Raw genomic sequence first — 27,369 nt, forward strand, 5'->3', positions numbered from 1 at the left:
CCATTTAACACGGTATAATGTCCAAGCGGTATGACAGTAAGAAAAATCAGATACTGCCCAAGCCTCATCTCAACCCAGCTATCGCGGTCCTTGCAATGTGACAATTACATGTGCGTAATATCCAATGCCGATATTACGACATCGGGTGGCCTACTACAAATGACAAACAATTCAGTGTACTACAGATAAAGCCAGTGTTAGCCCAGAAGTGCTGGTACCTTGGATAGTCTTAAGTATCTGAAAAGATTAATGAACAGACACGACGCAAACAAACAAAATCCAGTCAGGTGCAGTGTCAACACACTCCAGCAGGTGGCAGAGCACAGGCCTCATGCTTTGGTCTAACCATGAGGGCACATTTGATAGATTAGGCGGAATCAGTCCCCACACCCACAGGCTGGTAAAAACACCTCTTGGACTCAAAAATAGACTTTGCCTCATAAAAGGGGAACCCTGCTCTAGTTCTTACACCCCATAAAGAAAAACTTACTGGAGAGGCGTAACTCATCTCTGCGTAACAACCCTGAAGATCCTCTCCTAGGCAACAGCGGCTTGTCAGTCATTCACTTAGGCATAGTCAAGAGGTTTTAATTTTTGCCCCCACCTTTATTAAATACTTTTGTAAATTTTCAGTTTCTGCAATGGGCTGGAGCACTGTCCTAGGTTATTCCCTGTCTTGCGCCCGTAGCAACTCAGATAGGCTCCAGACCACCACCCCATCTTAAGGCAGATTTTTTCTTCTGCGTAGAATCTACGCCTTCGGTAGCCACGTACCCTACACCATAACCTGACGCCTGTAGCTACATTTCTAACTGTGCATCAGTCTATGGCATAGGGGCTGTGGCTATGCAATATCTAATCCACACTGATGGTGTAAATTGTATGCAGAAGTATAAATCTGCCTGTAGTTTCGCTGACGAAAACTATGATGAAAATTAATCAGATTTTTTTCATTGACGAAAATGAGATGTAGGAAAAATTAGATACTGCTCACACCTAGTATGTGTTACAGTTGGCTTGAAGTAGGAAAAAAACAGAGGATAAATTTCACATTTGATGTGAAAGAAAAGAACCCTTCGTACAAACAGTGGGGAAACGGCAGGAAAGGGTAAAAGCAGAAATCGCAAAGTGCTTTTGTGAAATGGATAGAAAGAAATAGTCATTTTGCTATTTAATTTACTTGGAAAGTTTGCAGCCCTGGACAGAGCCATGTACAGAAATAAGCACATCCCAATTGCTTTTCACTAGCCTGATATTTCATTATGGTCTTTGAGGGGGGACACCTAAGTTTTCTGTATTCAAGTTCTGCACTCTGGTGTTTTTCTTGTACGCCTAACATAAACAAAGATGTGTCATATGCAAGTGCTCTGTATGAGACTAAATTTAGATTTTTCATATTTAATTTAATGATAAATTATGTTCATATAAAGCCATTTCAGAACTGTAGTAATGTTTTACAACTACGATAATAGGTACATCTGTGTCAAAGACCACATGTTCAAATCTAATGTCAACAGTTTTACAGATGTTTCCTTCAAAAATCAGTAATAAGAATAGACAATGGTATGATGTTATTTTTTATACAAATTAACTCAGATGAAACAATTAAAAAAAAATCTGTGACTGCAGTCAAACAACTAGAAATGCCGAAAGGCTTGTTGTATTTTGTTTGGTTAGGGCTGGGTAGGGGTTAATGTTGGGATTAGACTATTCCCCATAGAAATGAATGGAGAGTCCCTACAAAGATATAATTACAAACCTCAGCCTGTCTGTCTGTTTGTACAATTGTACGTACGTACATAACGGCATTTGTTATTTCATCGGAAAATTTCTGAGAAAATGCCCCCACCCTGGACACAACCTGAAAACCAATGCCTACTGTGTGCCACTGAGAACAGAAATAAAGTGGGTTCATTCGCTCAGCATTCGCGTGTCCAGCAATGCAGCCACCTCCCTCCTCCACTGCCACTGCGTTCATTCGGTCAAACAAATGAAGCCGACAAGCCGGCATGTCTTCACAGTCAAAGTGGAGTCGGACACAATGTGCCAGGGTGGGGTGTGCTTTGATGATTATATATAAATAAAAACATATATATATGTGTGTGTGTGTGTGTGTGTGTGTGTGTGTGTGTATAAATATATATATAGCGAGAGAGAGAGAGGTACACGTGTCCCGTTAATGATGCACCTGTTTACTACAGACACGACAGGAGAAAATCGTCACTCTGCAGCTGCGTGGCAACTGGGAGGGGAGCTTCGGAAGCACAGACACACACAGATCAGAGCTGCAGACAGACACACAGACCTACGGATGGACAGACAGATGCTGACAGACCAAAGCAAAGAGGCACTCAGACCTATAGACAGACAAAAACAAAGACACTCAGACTTAGACACACACACAAACGTAGACAGAAACAAACACGGACAGAGTTAGACAGACACACACAGACACAGTGAAACAGCCACCAAATTGACCAAGGCACAGAAAATGCAAAGCCAGCATAAAAATCGCAGTTCAAGCCACTTCCTCTTCTAAACAAACCAAACCACCATATTAGGCTTGTTGTTTTGTGCAGCCTGGATGTTGCACAAAGTGAAAACGTGAGGCTTTAGCCTTTACAGGGCACTTGTCACAGGCAGGCACCAAAACCAGGAAGCCATGAATCATCTGAGGGAGCCATTCAGAGACCTTCATTATCTCCCAAGCAGATTATCAAAAAAGCCCATAATTAAGCCCATAATTACCCTTGCTTCCCGTGCCTTCTTCCCTAACTAATCAATGAGGTGCATCTCTGTCTCCCGTCACCGATTCTTCCACCCCGACCCGCTGAGCTGGCGCTATGCCAGGTGGTACTGGCGCCTTGGCAACTGTGGCACCCAGGTTGGCAACCAGCCGACGCATTCATCACACACACCAGCCCCCCACCTCCCCCCCAAAATCATTTGCGTAATGAGGCAACGTTTGTCTAGACGAGTTATGTCCTCAGACACAACATTACGGTCAGATTTTCCCCACTAGGAGGAAAAAAACTTAATTAAAAAAAAACCATGTCCTGTGTCATTCTTCTAACCAAGAACATCGAGCTGAAAACAGAGAAGAAATTATTCACATAAAGCTGTGATTGGTAAGCATTGGGACGATAATCAAGGAGGGTAATTTTCCAAAACATCTCCACGATGAGCATTCAAAGAGGGGAGAATTTCCAGCATATGAAAGAAAACACAAGGGAAGAAAACACACTGCAGAAAACACACTGCCTGCAGGAAACACATGGGGGTGCTATAATGCAGAAAACAATGCCTACAGGAAACACACTGCCTACAGGAAACACACTGCCTACAGGAAACACACTGCCTACAGGAAACACACTGCCTACAGGAAACACACAAGAGGCTATCGTGCAGGAAACACACTGTCTACAGGAAACACACAAGAGGCTATCGTGCAGGAAACACACTGCCTACAGGAAACACATGAGAGGCTCATGCAGGAAACACAGTGATTACAGGAAACACGGGAGGTGATGCCGCAGAAAACACACTGCTCGTAGGAAACACTGCGCACAGGAAACACAAGAGAGACTATCCTGACAAAAACACACTGCCTGCAGGAAACACACAGGGGTGTTATAATGCAGGAAACACACTGCCTACAGGAAATATGAGAGGTGGCGCCACATAAAACACATGGGAGACTATCGTGCAGGAAACACTGCCTGCTGGAAACACACAGGAGGCAATCCTACAGAAAAAACACACTGCCTGTAGGATACATAAACGGAAGTTATCCTGAAGAAAACATGTTGCCCGCAGGAAATACACTGCCTGCAGAAGACAGGCTTCTCGCAGTTAGAGTGTCAAAGGAAATTTTGGGCCTTGCAGGGTACAAATCTGACGTTTTGGCGATGCCTGCCGCACCAAACTGCCAGATGACACCCGGTTCTGTGGGAGGTTCCAGTATCATACAACTGGAAATGGATTGAGGGATTCAGGGAGCCCAAATCTGAGAACTGTGGTTTCCAAAGAAACTGTACCCGGTTAACACACACCAGCCTGATCCTAGGGAGGTAACGGCAGTGAGTAACTACAGACTAATCACAGCCGAATGCCCCCTCTCAGGACGCACAGGCGGAGGGGTGCAGCAGATGAAACACTTAGGGCTTTGGTGGGTGAGGGGGTAAATGAAGCCCTTATAACAGCCTGCGCTCATTTGAGCTTAATTACCGTTATTCAGTTACATCAAAATGAAGGGAGAAATGCGAGAGTGCTTTGCTCTCACTACAGCGACGGAAACACTGCATCTGAGGTCTGCGGACAGGGGCACCGTCCAAGACATTAATCTTTCATTTCCTGTGCGACAGTGGGCCAAGATGCCAGGGCTGGACCAGGGCGGGGCCACTGCGGCACAGTGACAACACCTCATTGGCCAGTGAACACATCAGTCACGATCAGCACCCAGTCAGAGCAGCACTCCGGATATAAGCCCATAATGAACGCAATGAATGACCCGTTAGAGAGAACGTAATGCAACCTAGGAGGTAAAACCCACGGTTTAACCCAGTTAACTGAATCCCAACCACAAAAGGCACATTTAAACTAAGATGGGATTGGAAAACTCATTCCACACTAGAAAAAGGACATAACTTTAAAATGTTTGCATCGACTCATCTTCACATGCATATGCTTCATTTCAAACTTTTCTACCAGGGAAACAGCATCTCTTTAAGACTCTCTGGGTGGTCTGGATAAGGATTCATTTGCACAACAGAACAGGCCTTCGTCACCCAACAAACATCCGCAGTTCACAGTATCAACAACGACTCATGCAAATGGATCACAATCACAAACAGATCAAACCAGTGAAGAAAACCGGCTCCATTGCCCTAGTAAGGGCACATGACGCTAACTGTACCTGATTGCATGTACCAGAAACGACTGAGATGATGTTAGTGAAAGACAGTGAAACAGATCAAAACATTTTAAACAACTCTGTAGTATTTTTTCACCCAGTCTTCTGAAAGGTCACTACTGAGGCCAAACACACTGCAAGAGCGTGCCCACCGGGCACCAAGGCCAAAGGCACCATAAGATCATGCCCACTGGCCACTGCATTTATATAGCGCTTTCCTACTCCTACGAGTACTCAAAGCACTTTACATTTTATGCCTCACATTCACCCATCCACACACCCATTCATACACCGGTGGCGGAGGCTGCCATGCAAGGTGCCAACCTGCACACCGGGAGCAATTTGGGGTTCAGTGTCTTACTCAAGGACACTTTGATGGGGTCAGGAGGAACCAGGCCTCGCACCTGCAACCCGCCAGTTGCCGAACGATAGCACTACCTCCTGCGCCACCATCTTCCCCACTGAGGCCAAACGCGCCATAAGATCATGCCCACCAGGCACCAAGGCCAAACATGGCATAAGAACGTGCCCATTGGCCAATGCGACCAAATATACCATAAGTGTGTGCCAACTGGCCATTGAGGCCAAACACGCTGTAAGCTCGTGCCCATCAGCTACCAAGGCCAAAGACATCGTAAGCGCAAGCCCACTGGGCAGAAGCCAAATGCATCATAAGCACATGCCCACCGGGTACAGAGGCCAAACGCATCATAAGCACGTGCCCACCGGGCATAGATGCCAAACACATCATAAGCACGTGCCCACCAGGAACAGAAGCCAAACGCATCATAAGCACGTGCCCACTGGGCATAGATGTTAAACGCATCATAAGCACGCGCCCACCGACCACCAAAGCCAAAAACGCAGTAAGCACGTACCCACTGGCTGCTCCCAACATAGATAACACTGGCTATCCAGTTCGACAAAGAGGACTCAACCCACTATGTATAACTGCAGACACAGATCGCTGTGTTATAACCTCCCAGCCCCACCCTGAAAGAGATTCTCAACCCAAAAGCAGTATTATGATTCACACATCAGGCAGAAGACCCAGAAAGGACTAAAAGAGCGAGTGCAGCAGTGCATCGCCTGCACAGTTAACAGGTGTGAGCGCTGTGTTTAATCAGCGGCTGATCGCTGGATAAGGAGTCTTCACTGATCAAAGGCCGGGGGGCACGGAGGAAGATGGACGGCTAAGAACTCAGCTGTTATGAACACCCACTGCCCCCTTCCCCACTCCCCACCTGGCACAACTTCCCCCCTAAGTGCCCCCTTCCCCACTCCCCACCTGGCACAACTTCCCCCCTAAGTGCCCCCTTCCCCACTCCCCACCTGGCATAACTTCCCCCCTAACTGCCCCCTTCCCCACTCCCCACCTGGCACAACTTCCCCCCTAACTGCCCCCTTCCCCACTCCCCACCTGGCATAACTTCCCCCCTAACTGCCCCCTTCCCCACTCCCCACCTGGCATAACTTCCCCCCTAACTGCCCCCTTCCCCACTCCCCACCTGGCATAACTTCCCCCCTAACTGCCCCCTTCCCCACTCCCCACCTGGCATAACTTCCCCCCTAACTGCCCCCTTCCCCACTCCCCACCTGGCATAACTTCCCCCCTAACTGCCCCCTTCCCCACTCCCAGAGTAATATCACGTACACTCGCTCACACATATGTATTCACGTTTCTGCCAGCCTCAGCAGGATGGCCGTAGCTGTGCTCAGCCCCCCCCCCCCCCCCCCCGCCCCGCAATCCCTCAAAATGACGATCGACACGACCGGTACGGGGGGGTGGGGGGGGAGCCTGAGGTCAGTGGAGTGGCTGAACCCTCAACATAGCCGCGTGTTCTGGGGAAACTGGCATTTTTTATAAAAAAAAAAACAAATAAAATTAAAAAGAAAAGAAGCTGCCATCTCGCGTGATTTAGCCATCCGGCTGCATGGCCCCCAGCCCCCACCTCGCTCATTTTCCATCTCTCGCTTTTTTAAAATTCAGAGCCCGCCCCTCTGCAGTGATGCTTTATTTATCAGAGCGAGGATTCGGCCTCTGAAGCTGGTCCTGGGCTCTGAACATTCACAGCCCCTTTAATCATCGCCTCGCTCCCCACGCCCCCCCCATCGCCGCCACCACCCCCCCCCCTCCCCTCCAGCTCCCCAGGGCGCTTCCTTCTATCCATCATATAAATATCAGTCTTTAACCCCTGAAAGACCACTGGGAGAGGAGAATGTAAGTGTGTTTGTCTCCCTGTGTGCGGTGACTGTGTGGACTGCCATAGCGATGTTATCTCTACGCAAACAGACGCTGCAAGGATGTCGCAGTAGCCTTTGTATAATCACTTCATCTGCTGCTTTCAAATACCTCACTGGAACTTAACCTACCTTAATATCAATCAGCCGTGTGGTCATCCCACAGGATGCATTGGTGCAGCAGATGTTTGTGGGACAAATGTTTGCATTGTTGCATTGAGTTAAAAAAATGTATGCTTGCAAGTATACAAATATACACGGAAATGCATCTGCACCATTCCATCCTTTTTTATTCATTTGTGTGTGTGTGTGTGTGTGTGTGTGTGTGTGTGTGTATACACATATGGGCAAACATACAAACAGCTCCCTCCACAATTATTGGCACCCCAGATCTGTAAAAAGGGTTAGAAAAAAATCCACCTTTTTGGCGAAGTAGTTTCATGTCACACTGAAAAAATTAGAAAAACTTTATTGAGAAAAAAATAATTAAAGAGAAATCCGTCATCAATAAATAATATTTTACAAAAAACATTTCTGAAGGATGGTTTTTTTTTTTTATTATTAAACATATTTCAAAGAAAGGTTGGACTTTTTCACATTTTTTTTCAGTGTGACCCAGCCAAACCCTCTCACATCTGATGCCTGACCCGACCACACAGACACCCCAGCCCACCAGCCCACTCCTGCCATTCAAAGAAAGTCACACGTCATACATGCATCTAAGGGTGCGTGTAAAGACCAGACCCTAGCCTTACCCTACCATGGCCCCCCTCTTCACACACCACACTGCCGAAATGGCTTTACTTCTCAACCTTGAATGGTCTGTTCTCATATTCTTGTATTTTACACTCTCACTCTGACTTACTTCCTCCTGGTATTTATTTGGGTTCTCTGATATGAGGTTCTGCTGTGTTTTACAGGGCTCTCTTTGTCAGAACGCTCTTACGCTTGTTACTGGTCACTCACTGCAATCTCAGTCGAGCTGCACTTATGGCTGTTTGTCTGGCTGCCAGCTATATGCTTGTAAGGTACTCTCAGCCTCACTTGTACTTCGGTTTGGACAAAAGTGTTTGTTAACTGAATGGAATTGTTAAGGGGGCGGGTCCAGCCCTGCTGGGGGGGAATGTGCATGATATCTGTTGTTCCCTGCTGCCTACCCCTGCCCCCTACACTGTCCCCCTCACCTGGTAAGCTCTACCTCCACATTTACTTCTCTGAATGTAGCCTGCTTTGCTGTTACTAGGGACCTGTAAATTGGTTCAAGAAACATGCTGAAGACACCTTTCCCAGGCTTGTATACTTGAACCATAACACAAATGGCACCCCCTGGTGACCTGGTGGAATGCTTCCGTTATTTCCATAGCCATTCAGTAAGTGCTGCATTTATACAATCAATAACAAATGGCAAAATCCAGAATTCACATTACCACTAACCGCATGTACACGAGGACACAGAGACACTCATTTCTATCTTTGTGGAGATTTCCTGTCGACTGGCATTTAACTTCTATTATAAAATAATTGCTAAGTAAAATGATCCCATAACGTCTTCTCCAAAATAGACCCTCTAGTTTGTCCTCACAAAAATATGGTAGCACACACTGTCAATGTCATGCACTCTCAACAAGCACAAAGACGTTTATTGAATCAAGAGTAGAGTGTATAAGACTATATAATAAGGTAAGGGCAAGCAAAGGTAGGAGCAGGAGTGATGCTGAGAAATACAGAGGTACACCGACGAATGTGGAGTCACATAAAGGCAAGTGGGGGCATATAGAGGATTGTAGAGGTACTTACAGGCACATACCGGAACCTGCATGGCATGAGAGGGAAGGCACATAGAGGGATCTGGAGGGACGCAGAGGCATGTGGAGGGACGTGGTGGAATGTACAGGCACACAGAGGGATGTGCGTAGAGATACACAGAGGGACATGCAAGCAAATAGAGGCAACCAGGGGGATGTGGAGGCACATAGAGGCACACAGAGGGACGTGGAGGTGCGTGGAGGTGCATAGAGACATGCAGAGGGACATGGAGGTGTGCCAAGGGATGTAGAGTTACGTGGAGGAACACATAATCACATGAAGGAATGTGGAGGCATGCAGAGGTACAGGGAGGAAGGTGGAGGTGTGTAAGGGCACATGGAAGAATGTGTAGGTGCGTAGAGGCATGTAGAGATGTGGAGGCATGTAGAGGCACATAGATGGATATCAAGGCATGTAGAGGCACATGGAGGAAGGTGGAGGCATGCAGAGGCGCCAGGCATGAATGCACTTATCCTAATAAGAGCAGGCTTGGGGAGTTGGGCCTTCCTGGACCTGCATTAGCAGAGTGCACATCCATCCCAGCAAATTATGAAATAAATTATGAATGGAAGGAGCAGGAGAGAGAAAAGGCTACTGTTGTCTAGAGGAGTCTGCAGAAAGGATCTCCAGCCGAAGGCACAGGAAGGTCAGAGTCAGAGAGGGTAAAAAATGCATTTAATTATAGAATAAAAGGAAAAAAGCAAAAAAATATTAAAAAAACACAATGAAAACCTACCAGATTCTCCCAGCTCAAATCTCATTATTCCTCTCAGAAAAACACCCCAATTACCCTTAAGAATCCAGCCTCACATTTGTTATTGTCTTTTTAAACTGATTTTTAGATTAAATAAATAAAAGCCAGACTCGCCACTGCAGCCTCCCTTTTCGATAAGGTATATTATAACAAATAAATTTTTTCTTACAAACAATGAAATGCTACAGGCAAGCAATAATAAATCTCTCTCTAGGGTAAAGACCAAGGCAGAATTACAATTATATAAAACCTGTGAGTGTGAAAGTCAGTGAAGTGCATTGTGGGAATGAAAAACAAGAACAACCGTCAATGGACGGTAAAAGAAAGCACATAAAGATGACTACTACTATTATTATACCCTTGCTGTGATATTTTTGTAGCTCAGATGACTCATTTACAGTTTCTGAGCTCAGTATCTTCCCACAACAGATCATGCTACTTGCTACGCTCAAAGGTACAACAGCCACCATGTGCCTTAGGATAGATCTGGCAGTTTCTGGTCCATGTCCATATCTGTGTCCACCACCACAATGTTATCAACAGCCAAAATTAAGCTATCCTTACACAAACAAGTCATCTACAAAATTAACACACTCTATGGAGTGTGACATGGAGAAGGGAAAAATATTAAGCCACACACATTATAAACTCACATATTATGTATAAACTGTTTGCCCATTCACACCTCTTTGCGTGCTCAGTAAATGCAGAACTGAAGACACAACATGAGAAACCCTGTTTGCTTACCATGACAAATGTAAGAACACACAAGCAGTGGGAGCCAATCAGCACCCAGTTCGCCTCCTGACACTTGCCTGCCGCTGCTCAGCTGTCGTTCGCTAAACAGTCACAGGACTGCTATCATAGCATCATACATACTGCTCGGTCAAAAAAAAAATCTTAGCACATGTTGGACACTCACAGGGGTTGGGGAACAAGCAACAGGCAGGGGTAAAGTTAGCCCCCCCATCACAATCCATCCCTTCATGATGGCACCGAAATTCTACCGCCATTGTCCCTTGAGATGGAAAAGCTCCAATAAGAGGCTGAGAAGACGGACGCTTTCTAGAGTGTTCTAGAGAACACATGGTCACTACTTTCCAAACGCACAAGGACGGCAAAAAGGAAGAAGTAACATCACATGAGACACTGCATAAAGTAAAATGGAGCAGGGGTCTTCGTTCAAAGTCTGAGAGCCAGACGCGATGCAGCTGCATAATGGTGACCAACAGGATTCAGCCACATCTCACGTTTAAAGAGGAGCAGGCAGACTGAAAATTAGAAAGGCTTCATTATAGACAGTTGCCTGAGCAGCTAACGCGGACTATAAAGTGTGATGTGTCAACCAATCAGAGGGGCTACAGAGTGTTTGTCACAGCAGGTGCTCAACGAGAGGTGGGTTGGGGGTGGAAATCGATTGGAATAGAAAATGTCAGGAGAGCTTGACCTTTGTTGCTGTTCTCCTGGGTGGAGAAGGAGAAACTTGGAAAGGTTCAGGAGCTCCGGGAGGAGGGAGGGGGGGGAGGCAATGGTCCAGGAAAAGATGCATGAAACTGCTGCATGAAGCCATGAAGAAAGAAAAAGGATCATGAGAAATGGGTGGGGGGATGCCAAATGGGAAAGGCGGGCAGGAATTCTCCACCACTTGTTTATCAAAAATCTCCGTTTTCTACGGCATACGCCACCGATTGCACTATTTCCCGCTGAGCCGGATGAATGGGCACTATTTCTACAAATGGCTGTTCAGAGAAAGACTATTATTGTCTTTCAAAAGGAAACGGTCATTTACCCCAAGGGCAAATTTTGATTTGAAAGATTTTACTCTTTTATTTAATGGGTAAAATTTGGGGCTTCTATCGCTTTAGGTCAGGACTGTGTACCAAAGGAACAACAGCAGAACTTGGGCGAACACTACGGAGACTGAGGAGGCTCTCATTCCAGGATCATGTTTCGGGGCGACATCATCACGGATCAGGTGAGCGTGGAGGAGGCTGCAATGAGGTCACCTCCAATTCTAGGATTCCGGAGTCATAGCCTTTTTGTGAGAACCTCAATTCATTTCAACAGAAAAGAACCAAGGACAGACAATGGAGCCCAACATCACCAACTTGGGGAGAAATGATTCCCAGGGTGCTTTTGACAAGATACAGGAAGTGCTGTGCCTGGGGAGGAAGTCACCCGCATGTCAAAGGAGGCATTAAGAGGAGGAAAATGGCAGAGGAGAAACTGCAGAAGATTCCTAAGCTGTTTATCATCATTTCTCCTGGTATCGCTCCCAGAAGTCTATGAAGTGAGAAGTAACTGGGACCTCATTTGACAGTTATTACGATCAGAGTCTGAACGTACTGGTGCAGTGAGCTGCCCACGGGTCCTCAGCTTGTGCTCAAGTTGCTGTCGCAGTGGCAGAACCCCGGCAGAATCCCAGCCACATACTGCTAAAGTTACCGACCCAAAACGGACACACGACCGTAAAAGGGCGAAGCTTAGACCCACCGCTGCACTTGAGAAGAGGCAGCAAGAGTGGCAAGTTCCACTTCACGGAGTTTCTCGCATGCGTCAGCCGGCAACAGCTAGCCTGAACCGAGCAGCAGCACCGCTTGGAGCGTTATGCAGACACGCTGAATGGCAGCAAAGGCAGCATGGAGGAGCGAGTATCACCAGCGCTGCCAGCATGCGATCACAACTCCCCTGCGATCGACTCCTCTGCAGCCCGCAGCACAAACATAGGGCAGAAGAAGGCTGCATGTTGTGGACAAGTTTAAAAAAAGTTTTGTCGAACTGCCCAAAACCAAAAATTTTCATACCCAAGAGAACCAAACATCAGTTTTAATTCCTCCATCATACCCCATTGTATACATCACAACCGTTTTCACAGGGGACTGAAATTAAACATGAAAGATTCACATACGCAAGGAAAAACTGCTGACCTCATAATTTAACAGAAAAGCTTCTACTAAGGCAACAGACATGCTATGTGAGGTTAAGGCTACAGATTTTCCCCAATTCCAGCTGACAAGAGCATTTGACTATGGCATTGGTAACGAGAGGGCTGCTGTCTTACCCAGTCCTCAGGAATCAAAATAATACTATGTCACCAAGGGAGAACACCCACCCTGTCCACTAAGGAAGTACATCCACCCTGTCCACTAAGGGAGAACATCCACCCTGTCCACTAAGGGAGAACATCCACCCTGACCCATTAGGACCGGCAGAAGATACCGCCCTGGCGATTTACAGCTTTACAAACGCTTAAAATCAGGCCAATTTTAGAAACTCCATCTGTTCCCGAGTGCTGACGATAGCAATGCCAGAACACAAGCGCTCAAGGTGAGATGTGTAATTAAAAATGTATCATTTTAAAAATGAGTATGGTAGGATGTGCGGGCTATGCTTCAGGCAGAGGCAGCCCAGCGTCTTATTAAGGGTCACGTATTTATTGTCGTTAGCAAGACTGGATCCAAATGAATCCCAATAAACGGCTAGTGCTAAATCACACTCAATGATGGATCCTTTGCACAAAATGTTGTCACTGCTGGATGGCGACGCCAGTGAGCGTGAACAGGAAAAGGCTGCTGGATAATTTATGACACTCCGTGATGTATTTTCAGAGCCAGCGTGTGCCATGAAATATATCATTATGACACATAACACTTTAATTTCATATGAGACTGCGTGTACGGCACCGCAGAGCTTTTCCCCTCTAAGATGTACGATCACAAATGTTGTTTCTGCGCTTTTGGAAGGAGGACTATGTGCTACGCGACAGCTGTGTGGACAGAAACCTTGGTGAAGGATGCAATGTGACCTGGCCAACTACTCATGACTGGGGGAATTTCTTAGAGAAACCTCTTCAAGATTGTCTAGGGCAAAGGTTCTCAACCTTATTTACACCAAGACCCAATTTTCTACAATGCCGGCTCAGTCACAACCCTACATCAAGTATAGGTTTAAAATTAATGCAGTGCACACTGCAATTTATCAATCACCAATCAATGCCTATCACACAAATCTGATTGGGTGTCAGTGAATTTTACATTAAGAATCTGTGGTTTGGCTTCACAGACTGGTTGAGTGTTCACTAGTTTTGCACTAAGCATTTGCAGACCCAAGAACCATTTAGATTAATTTTAGACTTGGGATTGGGAAATACGGTTGTGGATCAGCATAAGATTCTGGTATTCTAAAAATGCATACATTTCCAAAACTGCCTCAGGACGCTTTCTTAACTTGCCACGACTCAAATATGGGTAGCGACCCATAGGCTGAGAATCACTGGTCTAGGATAGCCCAAAATAAGTGAACAGATCACCACTCCTTGGAGACATAAACCTGGACACAAACCTGGTTAGCTAAAGATGGAGGCACCAGCCCATGAACATGACAGGCATAGACATGGAACAAACAAACTAGTCGAAAACATCGACACTGCCCAAATCCAAGGTCTCTAACTAGCAGCAAAAGCTAAAATCCTTCCCTCTACATTAGTAAGCAAGCCTGACCAGCAGACCTGCCCACACTGAGCGTCAAGCACAGGCCGTTCCCCTTTGTTATAAGGAGAGGTGCAGCAGCGCCCTGTGGCTGATAAAGGGCCCTGATGTTACCGCCCAGGGGGGCACAGATTCAGGGCCTCAGGCTCCGAGAAAAACTAAATAAGGGAGGCTCTAATTTTAGACTATCAGGCATGTCAGAGCCAGACCATCCGTTACCCCTTGTCTTCTATGCTTGGCGAGACTCTTAAATAAATGAATAAGAGAAGGATCCAATGAGTAAAAATGGAGGGAAAAATGTCTACAGCAGCAGGCTGCGGTGCATCCTCCGGATGCAGGCTCACTCTTGCTTTGGGGACGCCCACGGCATTGTCACGCTCCTAGCATGTTTCAGCACCTCAGTCAAAGGTCTCGTCAGAAGACAGCACATCACCCAGTTCTGGCAGATGAATGGCCCCTGGGTGCGGGACTTGGATCAGAATACGTCCTTCAACCGGAGATACAAAGCAACCCAATTTTTGAGATTCATGGTCCCAAACAGTAAGGTATAAATATACCATGAATATAAGAATCATAATATTTGGACATAGCAGCAAGAACAGCACTACATAACGTTCAGCTAAATTTATTTTTAAGTGTTATTGGTAGGTGTAAATATTCTGTATTAAACAAAATGTGGGACTACGTACATAAACAGGCACATCATTCAACATAAGGACATAATTTAGAGCAAAACACAAAAAAGTGGTGCCACGAGCATAAAGAAGATGATGATGATGATGATGATGATGATGATGGTCACCAGATTAGACTCCCCACAGATTTTCTACTTTTCACCTGAGGTCATTTACTCCCCATCATGGTAACGCTCACAGTGTCATACTTCAGGTTATACAAAAGGTAATTCGAGATATCTACTTGTCCGAGAGTCAGCGGGGCTTGCAAGCCTTGGGTGGCGGCTGATAGCAGCATTACATAGGGAAGGTTTAAGAAAGAGAAGTGAGGGACAGTAGCAGTAAGTTTCTCCCCAAGCACATCAGGCAGCCAGCTAACTGACCTGCTGAGTCTAACGCACAAACCCCGGCATTGGAGTTGGCTGAGATCGGGAACATGCACACAAAGCTGGAAGACTGAGGAAGAAGGAATCAGCATCCAACATGTGGGGGCGACGGGGGCACTCAGAGCAGGCAGCTCCAAGGAGTGCTACGGCACAGCGAATGCAAAAGGGAAGCTATCAGGGCTGGAGTCGACGTTCCATTAGGAGCCCGATTAGCAGCCAGATAAGCAGAAGCACAGGTGAGCTGTGTGTGCATGCCATATGATATAGGAGAGCACGCTCACAGACACACACACTCAGGCAGAAGTGGTACAAAAAAATCCAGACCCAGAAAAAATTATCAATATCAATGCCATATTCAAAGAAACATCGCTTATCAAAATTTCCCTGAGCACTGCTGCACAGTAAAACTTGACACCACGACAAATCTCTAAAGGTAGCTAATTACGAGAAAGATCTTGGTGTGTATGTTGATGCTTCCATGTCCCACTCTCGCCAGTGTGGGGAAGCAATAAAAAAGGCCAATAGGTGTGTGGAGTTTAAGTTAAGGGAGATGATGCTACGATTATATAATTCCTTGGTAAGACCCCACCTTGAATATTGTGTGCAGGTTTGGTCACCATATCTTAAGAAGGACATCGCTGCCTTGGAAAGGGGGCAACGTAGGGCTACGAGAATTATTCCTTGTCTTAGAGGAATCTCTTATGAGGAGAGGTTAGCTGAGTTGAATCTGTTTAGCCTCGAGCAAAGGAGACTAAGGGGGGACATGATCCAGGTATATAAGATTCTAACAGGTGTGGATGCTGTTCAGCCAAATGGCTGCTTCAATATTAGTTTAAATACTTGAACTTGTGACCATATGTGGAAATTAGTGGGAAAACATTTTAAAACAAATTTGAGGAAGCACTTCTTTACACAGTGCATACTCAGAGTATGGAATAGTCTTCTTGCTAGTGTAGCGCAAGCTAAAACATTGGGTTCCTTTAAATCAGAGCTAGATAAGATTTTAACAACTCTGAGCTATTAGTTAAGTTCTCCCCAAACAAGCTTGATGGGCCGAATGGCCTCCTCTCATTTGTAAATTTCTTATGTTCTTGTGTTCTCTGTTAAATTTCACATCAACTCATATTTTTTCCAGATCATAAGGTAAGGGATGGCATGTATTCTAAACCAGCGCTTAGTGGCAACACTTAAAACATCTAAACTTCTATAAAATAAAAAGGCTGCCTAAAAGCCAAAATGGTTACATCCAGCCAATACCCATGGAAAAAGCCAAAAATGGCTCCATGTTTCACTGGCCTGACCAAGAGAGGAACATAGTAAAAAATAAGCCCTCTGATTGGCCAGCTGCTGTCTCAAGTGACTCGCCTGTCATCCAATCCCACGATGCCAGCTCTTGGAAAGAGCGGAGCAGCAGGGCTTGCAGCACAAGGGGATGCTGCTGCAGAGGCTTGCCCACCCACTGGAGTGCTTACTCATCTGTTTCACTGTGCGCGTTTTCCACCCCTGTGCCCCCCCCCAGCCCTTCTCAACATGAATTCAGTGACCATAGAGCGAAGATTAAATTAAATATTGGTTGACTGGCAAAGAAAGCCCCTGTAAAAACCTGGCAAGACCATATGAGGAGTGAGTATCTCTCTCCCAGATGCTGAATGACAGAGAGAGACACCCACAGCCTGCTTGGCCTCGGGGACGCCAGAGCCTGCTCAGCACAAAGTGACGTGCTGGGCTTACACAGGCACTTACGATGGGGCCATGGGAAGCCCACACAGTGTATGCCCAAGTGTAACAACTGATTTCATGGGAGACTGTCTGCAGCTCCCTGTGAGACAATCTCACTTGTGGGTAGGTGAGGTTCATGGTTCATGAGGGGCAGTGAACAATCATTTCCACAAGACAGTGTGTCTCTTGCCTGTGGGGGGGGGGGGGGGGGGGCAATCATTTTCACAAAGGTGTGAATCTCTGGGGAAGGCCAGCTAATCACTTTCACAAGGAGGTGTGTCTTTCTGGGAAGGGAAGGCCAGTCATTTTCATGAGGAGTATGGTGTCTGAAAAGGGTGGGAGGTGGGGGGTTGCAATCATTTTCACAAAGATGCGTCTCTTGAGTGGATCTGTCTGACAGGGAGGATGGTCTAGAGGGGTGACCGACTGCTCTCACCGGCAGGCTGGAGGGTCTGTCCTCCTGTGTGAGACCCAAGTCCTCAATAGGCTTCCCAGCGGTGACCGAGGTCTGGCCCATGCTTCCATAGCCGTCTGATGAAATCTCCTGGAGAAGAAGGGAAAACAAACCATCTTACAGCTTCAGTTAAGCAATGAATTGAACGCTCCTTGTTTAAATACCTTCTGACAACTAAAACCTGTGTAAAAGCTACTCTCTCCCTGTTCTGCAGAGTAATGTTTTATTGTGTTGAATTTTTTATTTTACCTTCGGAGGCAACATAAATCATTTTTGTCAGGCTGGTGAAGGATGTTATACACCAAAGCAACAAAGATGCTCCAGCAAGTAAAATCACACTCCTAAAAGCTTACTGAGAAACCGAGGGGAAAGTACACCACTTAAAAAGCCCAACCAAGCCCGAGTCCTCAGGCGACAGACTGACTAAAGATGTCTGACTGGGCATTCAGCTTAGAGTGGCACTCTCCCTTCCATAAGAAAGGACTGACAGACACACAGGAACACTGTGGGGGGCCTCTTCTATTTTCCCATAAATCCTTAAGGTTCAGGAGATTTGGCCTTATCTGAAAATCTAGCAAGGTATTATTCTCAGGTAGCACAACTTCAGAGACCAAAGAGGGACCTGCAGGGTCACAGAAAACACACCAAGGCAGAAACAGTGGTGGATACTATGATGTCGGTTAAATCACTTCCAGCAGGAATCAGAAGTACCACAAGAACCCTGAAAATGGCTTTACTAGCCAGACAGAAAGAGGGGCCTTAAGCTGGGGGTACGCGCCAAACGGCATCTGCACAAAAAAGCAAAAAGGGACCATGTCGGCCAGAACAATCTGCCGCATGCTTAAAATGCCGTTACTTCCCCGTTCATTCTATCTCACGTCACAACCCTAGAAGGCACAGAATGTTTTCAATGCAGCAGACCCACATTTAGAGCACAAATAAATGTATTGTGAAGAGTGCAGGAGTCGATTTAATACTAGCAGTGGCACAGACAGGGAAGCCTACAATTTAAACGACACTCACAGTTACACACCGATGAAACAAGCACTCCATGGAAAAAATTATACATTTAAGGCATTACTATAAACAGAAATGCACAAGTGCACGTATCAAAATACATTATTTAAAGTGCAGTGCAGTGTGAAACATGCTAGTAACCGGACAATTAGTCCTGATGACCAAGACCACAGTGTCACGTTTATGTCAGCCAGTCGTGGACAGCAGGTGGGATCAGAACAAATGAAAATGTTTGCCTTCAGGACACTGTACAGGCAGTTCACTGGAACTGTGCCAATTCCCTCAATTTCGTCTGAAGTATACAGCCAGCTTTAGGCAGTTACCTCTTTCCCATCTAAAACACAAAGCCTTCTACCAGATTAATCGGCATTTTGACACTGCCAGAACCAGAACCTTTTTCTGGAACCAGGGAGTTTTGTCGTGTTTACACCGCAGGAACCTGGCCCGATTGTTGATTCTCAGAGACATTTCCGAACCCCTTTTTTAGTACCTACTCCAGACTCTGTACTTTTTGTTTAAACATGAACTACTGAGAAGGCACTTACGATAAATCTGCTGACTGGCTTGACAGCAAGCACCAGTGCTAACATGGTAGTTACGCAGATGTGCAGAAAAAGAGATGTAAAAAGAGATTTTCACCGGAGTGAAAATTGAGCAGATGGAATTATTTTTGTACATTTTTTTGCTTGTTTCTCCAAAATTCATCGGAAAATTCAATCGCTAACAAATATACTTGTCTAATATTGCCGGTGAAACTTGTTAGCATTTATTAGTGGGATAACATAGCGTCATTTTTTTTATTGAGTGGAAAACTAAAGATCGATCTGCAGGCCAGATTAAATAAGAATCATGAACATGTCATGCACAATAAAAGTAATACCTAAATAAAAGGCTGTGTCCTGTTTTGATCGCAATCCATCCCCCCAATAACTAACAAATAACTAATGAAATGACTATATCCTCCATTGTTTTGGTGTGGCGGTGTAGTTTTGTATGAAATAATGTAAGTTTAACCTACAAACTTTCTGCGTCTCCCATGCTTATTTATCATAAGGGTCCCAGTTCCTGCTGTGGTGTGAAAGCGACACACAAAAGTGGGCAGGAGCTATAAAAGTGCCCAGCCCAGACAGCAGAGGAATAGGGTAAGTTTGTGTGTGGGTGTGCCTGTCACCTTGCCGCCCATTGAGTGAGGCTGGGTAAAGGCATTTCTTAGTCCGCTATTTTTTTCCCTTCACGCTACCTGACCCCATTAGCATAGATGAAATGCAAGACCTAAGACACCAATGACAAAGAATAAAAAATTAGAATAAAGAAAAGCTATTAAAGCTCTCGATTAGTCTCATGAACAGTCGCAGTACTGCTCCAAGGACACACAGGGGCTCCAGCTTTGCAAATGACAACCCCCAACAAGTAACGGTGTCCCAGGTTTTAGACGAGAGATAAAACTGACAGGCGTGATGGGGGATAATCACTGGTACAGGTAGACAGTGCCTCAGTCTCACGCTTATGTCCATCATCCATCTTCATGAAGTCTATTCCACACATCATGCTCTAACTCATACTCCAACTACACGCTGTGTACAGAAGTAGTTTCTCAAATCCAATATAAAATGCTAATTTTCAATCATAGCCATGAATGCTTGTATTTGAACTAATATTGAAGTAACTATTTGGTTGAGCAGCATCCAGATCTGTTAGAAGCTTATAACATACCTGCATCATGTCCCCCCTTAGTCTCCTTTGCTCGAGGCTAAAGAGATTCAGCCCAGCTAACCTCCCCTAAGACATTCCTCTAACACCAGGAATCATTCTTATAGCCCTACGCTGAACTCTTTCCAAGGCAGCAATGTCCTTCTTAAGGTATGGTGACCAAACCTGCAGATAATATTGTAGGTGGAGTTTTACCAATGAATTTTATAATAATAGCATCACTTCCCTTGACTTAAACTCCGAACACCTAGAGATGTAACCCAATATTCTATTGGCATTTTTAATTGCTTCCCCACACTTGTGAGAGTGGGACATGGAAGCATCAACATACATACCGTGATCTTTCTCATAATCAGACACATTTATTTCCCAAAAAATATCTGTACTTTACAATTCTGCTCCCGGCATGGATTACCTTACATTTGCCTACATTAAATTTTGTCTGCCAGGTATCAGCCCAGTCACTGATTAAATCAAGATCCCGCTGTAGCCTCTGTGCTGCTAGTTCAGTATCTGCTACAAGGAACAAGCAGACATTTATAAACAGGCATGAGAAAGATGTAAACACAAAAGAGGTCCCCCAATTTCACCCTAAAGATATGCGATTGTACCATATGAGGCTTGACTTTGAATGGGGAAAATATCTTCATAGAAAAAGACTTCAAAATATGCTAGAGAGCGAATAAATAAAGAGAAATTAAAAATGAATACATTGCCTTCAATCAGAACATCCTGTTAATCTGCTTACCACCACAAACGCTTGATGATGATACCCATTACTACAGAGTTAAATATTTACTCAAGTGTGAGCGCACGTGGAAGTGTGAAGCTACAACAAGCCAGCCAGGGTGAGGCTGAAAAACCTGGGCCATGACATCACGGGACACCAAGTGTCACGGCAGGAACGGAAATCCCCGGGATTGCATAAGACAGCGGCTTCTCTGCACGAGCAATCACAATATCCGAAGCTGACACACATCGCACATGTCACAAATAGCAGACAGGCAAGCAGGCAGAATCTCTGGTGTCTAAAAAAAGTCTGCACCGGAAGTATCAGAACGTCCAATCAGAGATGTGTGGTGTTGAGTGAGCAGGAGACGCATCATCAGGAGGATCAAATGAAGAGCCATAATGGTGTGGGGATGCGGCACCGAGCCCAGACAGGCTGCTGGGCCTGATGAGTGTACAAGCCAAACTGGGGGCTCCGGATGAAACTGTGGTGACGAGCTTTACAGCAGCCCTAAGCCCTACACCCAGCAGCCAGGGGCCTTCAGCTCCTGCTGCACTCCACGAGGAAGAGAAGGGCACCCACATCCTCAGAGACACCATGATGTCAGCCAGAAACGCTGCCACCCGACTGCAGCGCGGAGTCAGCGCTCGGTAAATGGCTGGTCTGCTTTCAAGCTGCTACTATGATGGCAATGCGAGGCCTAAATGGTGACAGGCTATATAAGAAATTACAGAAAACCACATTGAACACGTGTCGTTTGGTGCAGATGGGGGTGTGGCTCAGCAGGTTAGGATGCAGTGCCTGTGATCGGAAGGTTACTGGTTCACATCCCAGCATGTCGTTACCAATGGGCCCCCAAGCAGGGTTTTTAACCCCCATTTGCTCCAGGGGCCGTCTGGCCCTGCTTTCTCAAATATGTACGTTATAAACGTGTCTGGTACATAAACGTCATGTGAATGCAATGTACTGTAGCAAGTCAGAGAGGGAAAAATCTGCATGAGAAAAACTAATAGAATATGTCAGACAAATAAAAGAAGTAAACACCATCACACAGTCCTACAAAGCAACTACAAAAGGCAGCCGCACAGTATTTAATCCTGCAAACCCACCAGCTGTACGCTGGCAAAATCACTGCCAGTCAGCACGTTAAGTCCACTTCCCCAATTCATTCATAAACTGTGACGGTTCCCAGTCATGCTGGGACACTCAGTATACATATTTAAAGACACGGTGAAACGCACCATTAAAAAGAATAAACGTAAGAGAGACAGAGTCTGGCTGCAAGAGCCAACCAAGCAAGGCACCCTACAAAAGCTGCGCAAGGCCTTGTTGCCAAGGAAACACAGTACAGTTAATTGCAAGTGCTATCACTATCAAAATTTATTTAGAAGTCGACAAGATTTCCCCCCCCCCATTCACATTTATACCAAGCCACCTCTGGATCAAAAAAGAGGGCAGATAGGAGGCTCTGTAAACAGTTTCCTTTACAAGGCACTGGTGTGATAACATCGGTGTGCGGTCGCCGGCGTTTGCTGCAGGGAGCTCGGAGCGCAAGGCCCCGCCCATCACCAAGGCGCATTCCCACAGCCAGTTAACAGCGAGCTCGAAATGCCAACCTGCCACCCACGCCTCCCATTCTGAATTTCAGCGTGCTCTACGGTTCCTGAGTGCAGGTCATCGACCACCGGCCTTGTGGGTGTGGAGTGCGTGTCCCTGGCTTTGGTCGATGTTAAATGCCAGCCTTTCAGTTCAGTGCCGATGCTAAAATAGACATTTCTAGGAGATTTCTGAAAACACACCGTAGGCCCGCCCAAAGCACTGCTACCGCCCTAAGGCAGCATATTACTCTGACATTCGAGCACATCCTCACCTGAGAGGAAGTCTCTGATTTGCACAATAGCAATGCAACAGAATTAAAAAGGTTACCGCCATCAGATCACACTCATGGCAATTACAGACTTTAAACTTCACGGCGGAGTGTCCACCTGTATTGGCATGCAACACGTTCTCTTGGAGATCCTATGCTCCTCCCTACCTGAGTTGTTTTGTCATCCAGGTGCTTACAACTCTTGGCTGCTACCGAAATGTCGACCAATTACCGACAAAAAGTACTCGCTGGATTCAGTTACTCGCTGAAGTGAAACAGCTGGATGGCGGAAAAGGAAGAATGATTCTGATGAAAAAGCACGTTGAGTGTTTACAAAAGCGAAAGAAACACTGGAAGCCTTGACTGGTTAACTTTTCTACAATATTTATATAGCTATCAATTTCAGAAGGCTACTTGATTTGTGTTAGTGTTTTTCTTAAGGTTTGTGTATTTCCAAAATAACACACGCAGTGCAGCCGTAATAAGCAATATAATGAACTCTGCAACGTAATAAACGCTACAGTGTGCAGAGTTATAGTGCTTCGCAGTTCATTGTGTTTATTCAGCCTCGTTCATGCATTTTAACCAGAGAGCCCAAGAGGCTGATGGAATTTGCTGTGCGTCTAAATGCTAATATCTGAATCCTGGTCAAAACGTTTCCTTGAAAATAGCTCATCAAAGCACCTACAATTGGATTAAATTTGGACTCCTTGACTGGGCTAAATAAAACAGAATATAATTGGACCCAAGGAAGGTTGCTCAACAAATTGAATTCCTTGGATGGCTTATTTATCGTAACTGGAACAAAGTTAAAGGTTTTTCTGTGGCCTTCTTTACATTCTGAACAGCACTCAGTGAAAAAGTTGGAGGTGTCATCTATTAGTGATCCATTAAATCAGTGCTTGAGCTGCTTTGATATTTCAAGGAGTGAAAAACGATGACATGTTTCAGCCGGTCAGTCGTCCTAGATATTTAAGCTTTCCCCCATAAAATTACACTATGCTCCAAAAGCTTAATTTATACACCTCAGACAATGCACAAATAAAAACCCCAGGCACACGCATCTACTCTACAGGTTGCTGTAAAAAAAACGATGGTGTTCCCAGAAGACAACAGTCAATCGATTTCCATGCAGGCAATGCCAGGCTTGGCTGATTAGGATGGCAGCTTGGAATGAAGAAGGTCACGGAGGTTTCACACGGATTTAGGCATTGGAAAGAACTTTGGCTACAGAACAACGGAGCAAAACGCCGAGAGCTGCCCCCACAGGTCAAAAAGCAGCTTTCGACACTAGAAATTTAGAAAGAACATGACCAAGCATGAACTAGGGAGGGACACAAAAAATCCAACAGAATCAATGACCAGGAAGACCCCATCTCAAAAGGGCAACGTGGAGAGAAGGAGGTCTCCGCTTAGCACAGAGTGGTGTGGTCGGCTGACCGTACTCCAAGGGATTTTCCTAGGTCTCATTCAAAGAGGTAAAACTAAGCTTAACCACCACTGAACATTTCCCAGTCATCCAGAGGAGGGATGCATATCATGGTACATTGTGCACCAGACCACTCACCAAAAAACTGCCTTTTTTGGGTTATGGGGGGTAAAGGGTTACCATCACCCAATTAAATATACCCTTATTACTAAATAAATTAATAAACAATTTAATAAATTAAAAACAGCCCACAGTGAAGCAGCGCTTAACAACAGGGATACATTCTGAGTATTGCCTCATTAGGCAATTTCGTAACTGAGCGAACATCATAAGTGTACTTACACAAACCTAGATGGTTTAGCCTACTACACACCTAGGCCACAGTAATTTTTTCAAACAGAACAAGTACACTCTGAGAACGATTTTTAAAAACTAAAGTACAGTAAAAAAAATAAAAATAAACCAGTAACAGTTATTTTATTGTCAAGTATAGTATTCCCCCAGTATCCACGGGGGACAGATTGTAAAATCTACCGCTGATGGACAAAAGTGAACCATCCGCAGACCCCATATATAACGTGACTTTCGTGTACATACATATGGCAAAGTGTAATTTATCAGTAAGCCAGATACTACCTTTCAGTTTTAAGTACAGTAATAAATAATTAATAAACACTTTGAATTGTAAAGTACATTGCACATTATTATATATTTGAATCACTGGCATTAGAAATTGAAACTGAAAATTAAAACTAGTTACTAAGACATTTAAACTTGTTCACATTCAACTCCCATTGAAATAAGAGAGACAAATGTTTTGAATCTCACTAACTAAAACAGAATTTCTGACAGAGGTGTCGATCCAGACCTATTAGACGGATCGGGTATCGGCCATACGTGACCGATCCATATTTTATTCAGTTTCTTTATTCACTTATTCAGTTTTCGACAGTCTGTAAAAAGATAGCTCCTATTTCTTGCTAAATCAATTACTACAATGAATCGCATGACAGCTCTACCATTTTCGATGTTTTTTTGCGCCATTCAAGCTGAACGCTAATGCCACCTCTCAGTCTTTTTGCCACTCAGTGGGTGCGAGCACAGTGACTTCCACCTACAGACATACATTTGGAGTATGGGGAGTGTAAGAACATCAGACAGGAGGGTGACGATCTGGAAGTATTTGCCGCTTTCTATAACAACTACTGGCACAGCGATTTGCAATCTTCATAAAAACAAAGTTTTCAAAAGTCGAAGCAGTGTTTAATGGAAATTCCAACTAAACACAGTGCACGTAATTGTGCGAGACTATGTGAGCAATACCAAAAAAAGCAATGGAAGATTTGGGAGTCGCTAGCTTGGAATGTTTTGCGCACTTGCTGCAGTCTGTGATACCGGAGGGGGCTGCTATCAAAATGAAGTGTATGTGATGCTGTTGCCAGTGGGAGAAACATTGTGGGGTATTTTAAGCATTTGTCACTAGCGAATACATACTCTCTAGTAAGATACTCAAACGGAACTGAAAATGCCTCAAAAACACTTACAAGTTTCTAGTAGCCTGGTTAAGATGTCTTGGCACACATTTTCTTCATTTGTATTTACTAGCTTAAAATACAAGTGTAAATATATTATATATATATTATATTACAATATTAAAGTAAAAAGAACAATTGTAACTACTTATGTATATTTTTGATCAGAAAATGAACTTTACCAAGACAAAATTTATATTATTTATATCAGGAAAATCAGTTTTCGCTACTTTAAATGGCTTGTCATACACAACAGCAAATCCATCTGTGTATCTTTCAGCTCCTTATCCAGTGCAGGGGGGACTAGACCCTATCCCATGAAGTATTACACATGACTGTGTGTCTATGTGCCCTGTGATGGACTAGCATACCATATAAGGCGTAGGCTGCCCCAGCCTTGTCCTTCCCAGCAGGCCCACCAGTGATCCTGACCAGGATAAGTGGTCAGAAGATGGCTAGAATTTAGCTAACTGCATGTTTTTGGAGGGAACCAGCAAAACAAATGAAATATAGGTGGCCCGCCACCTGGTGACCAGTCCCTCCTTACATACACAGATATGGCGCCCCAGGACTGTCAGCTGGATAAACAACAGCTCCCCCCTACCAAGTCGCACCTGAAATGGACCCAGGGCCAATAGAAACAGAAGACCTGCTCAAGGACCCGCCCACCACCCCACACTGCCCAATCAGAGCAGAGGCTCAAGCCGCACTCAGCTCCTCCATTAACCAATCTCTTACACTCCTCCTTTCTTAAGCACGACCAGATGTGACATACTATATTTTTAGACATTTCTACTTTTTTGGTCAAACCCTCAGTGAAAATAAGTTCTATGAACATAGACCATGAAGGCCAAGTTAAGTGTCAGGATGGTAAAAACCAAGGACAAGAAAGAGCACTCAAGATGATGAGTAAGCATCCATCCCTTACCGCAACACACTTTTCTCACAAAAAGTACATAAAGCCAAGTCAAGTCAAGGCTGTCTGCACAGCTGTTGTGCAGAGATTAAGTTACATGTGATTTTAATGGGGGTGAGTGCAATTCACTAACCACCATCTCAAAAGGGTAGCTGCCTTTGGCAAGTCTAGTTTTTTGTATTTCTAACAAAGATGTAGAAAAATATACAAGAAATGAGGATAGAGGTGCTTGATTATTCCACATGACTAAAATGGTAATGCTCTGAAAGTAGATCAACAGGAGTGACCGAAGTGACCAAATAGTGAAGAAACCGAGCATTCTGGGTGGCTCACCTGCGGCGGGGGTGCACGGGGCTGCGCATAGGGCGGCTGGGCGGCAGGCTGCATGGGCTGGCTGAAGTACGGCGGCTGACCCTGCTGGCAGTATCCACCCATGGCCTGATGGCCGTAAGAAGTCGCCATCTGCTGGAGCGGAGGCCACAGGATGACCATTAAACGGTGTTATTCAAAGTGACCACCCACCAAAGGTGCCTACACAGAACAGCAGGAGCACTGATTTCATTAATAATGCTACTAAAAGGCAACTGAATATAAACATGGGGGAAAATTCAAATGATTAACAACAACCTGAGCTTTACAGAACATTCCTAGGCCAGCAATTTTGCAATTTGGATATTTGTTAAAAGTATGGATCAGAGGCAAGGAATAAGGAGACAGAAAGTGAGAGAGAGAGAG

At 45.1% G+C, this 27,369-nt stretch overlaps 1 protein-coding gene across 3 annotated transcripts in view; it reads right to left on the reverse strand.

Annotated features, from left to right (window-relative positions):
* The window catches only part of LOC125720947 (AT-rich interactive domain-containing protein 1B-like), an 80,343-nt gene that overhangs the window by 26,490 nt on the left and 26,484 nt on the right, over positions 1-27,369 (reverse strand). For 2 of the 3 annotated variants that reach the window (XM_048996850.1, XM_048996851.1), the window contains exons 3-4: positions 26,968-27,099; positions 17,416-17,523 (exon numbers count right to left, since the gene is read on the reverse strand). In XM_048996850.1, the coding sequence (XP_048852807.1) occupies positions 17,416-17,523; positions 26,968-27,099 (240 nt within the window). The remainder of the gene's footprint in view (positions 1-17,415; positions 17,524-26,967; positions 27,100-27,369) is intronic. The other variant, XM_048996852.1, reaches the window with a different exon arrangement.

The sequence above is a fragment of the Brienomyrus brachyistius genome, unplaced genomic scaffold, assembly GCF_023856365.1.
Source record: "Brienomyrus brachyistius isolate T26 unplaced genomic scaffold, BBRACH_0.4 scaffold27, whole genome shotgun sequence".
In the NCBI taxonomy this organism is placed as follows: Eukaryota; Metazoa; Chordata; class Actinopteri; order Osteoglossiformes; family Mormyridae; genus Brienomyrus; species Brienomyrus brachyistius.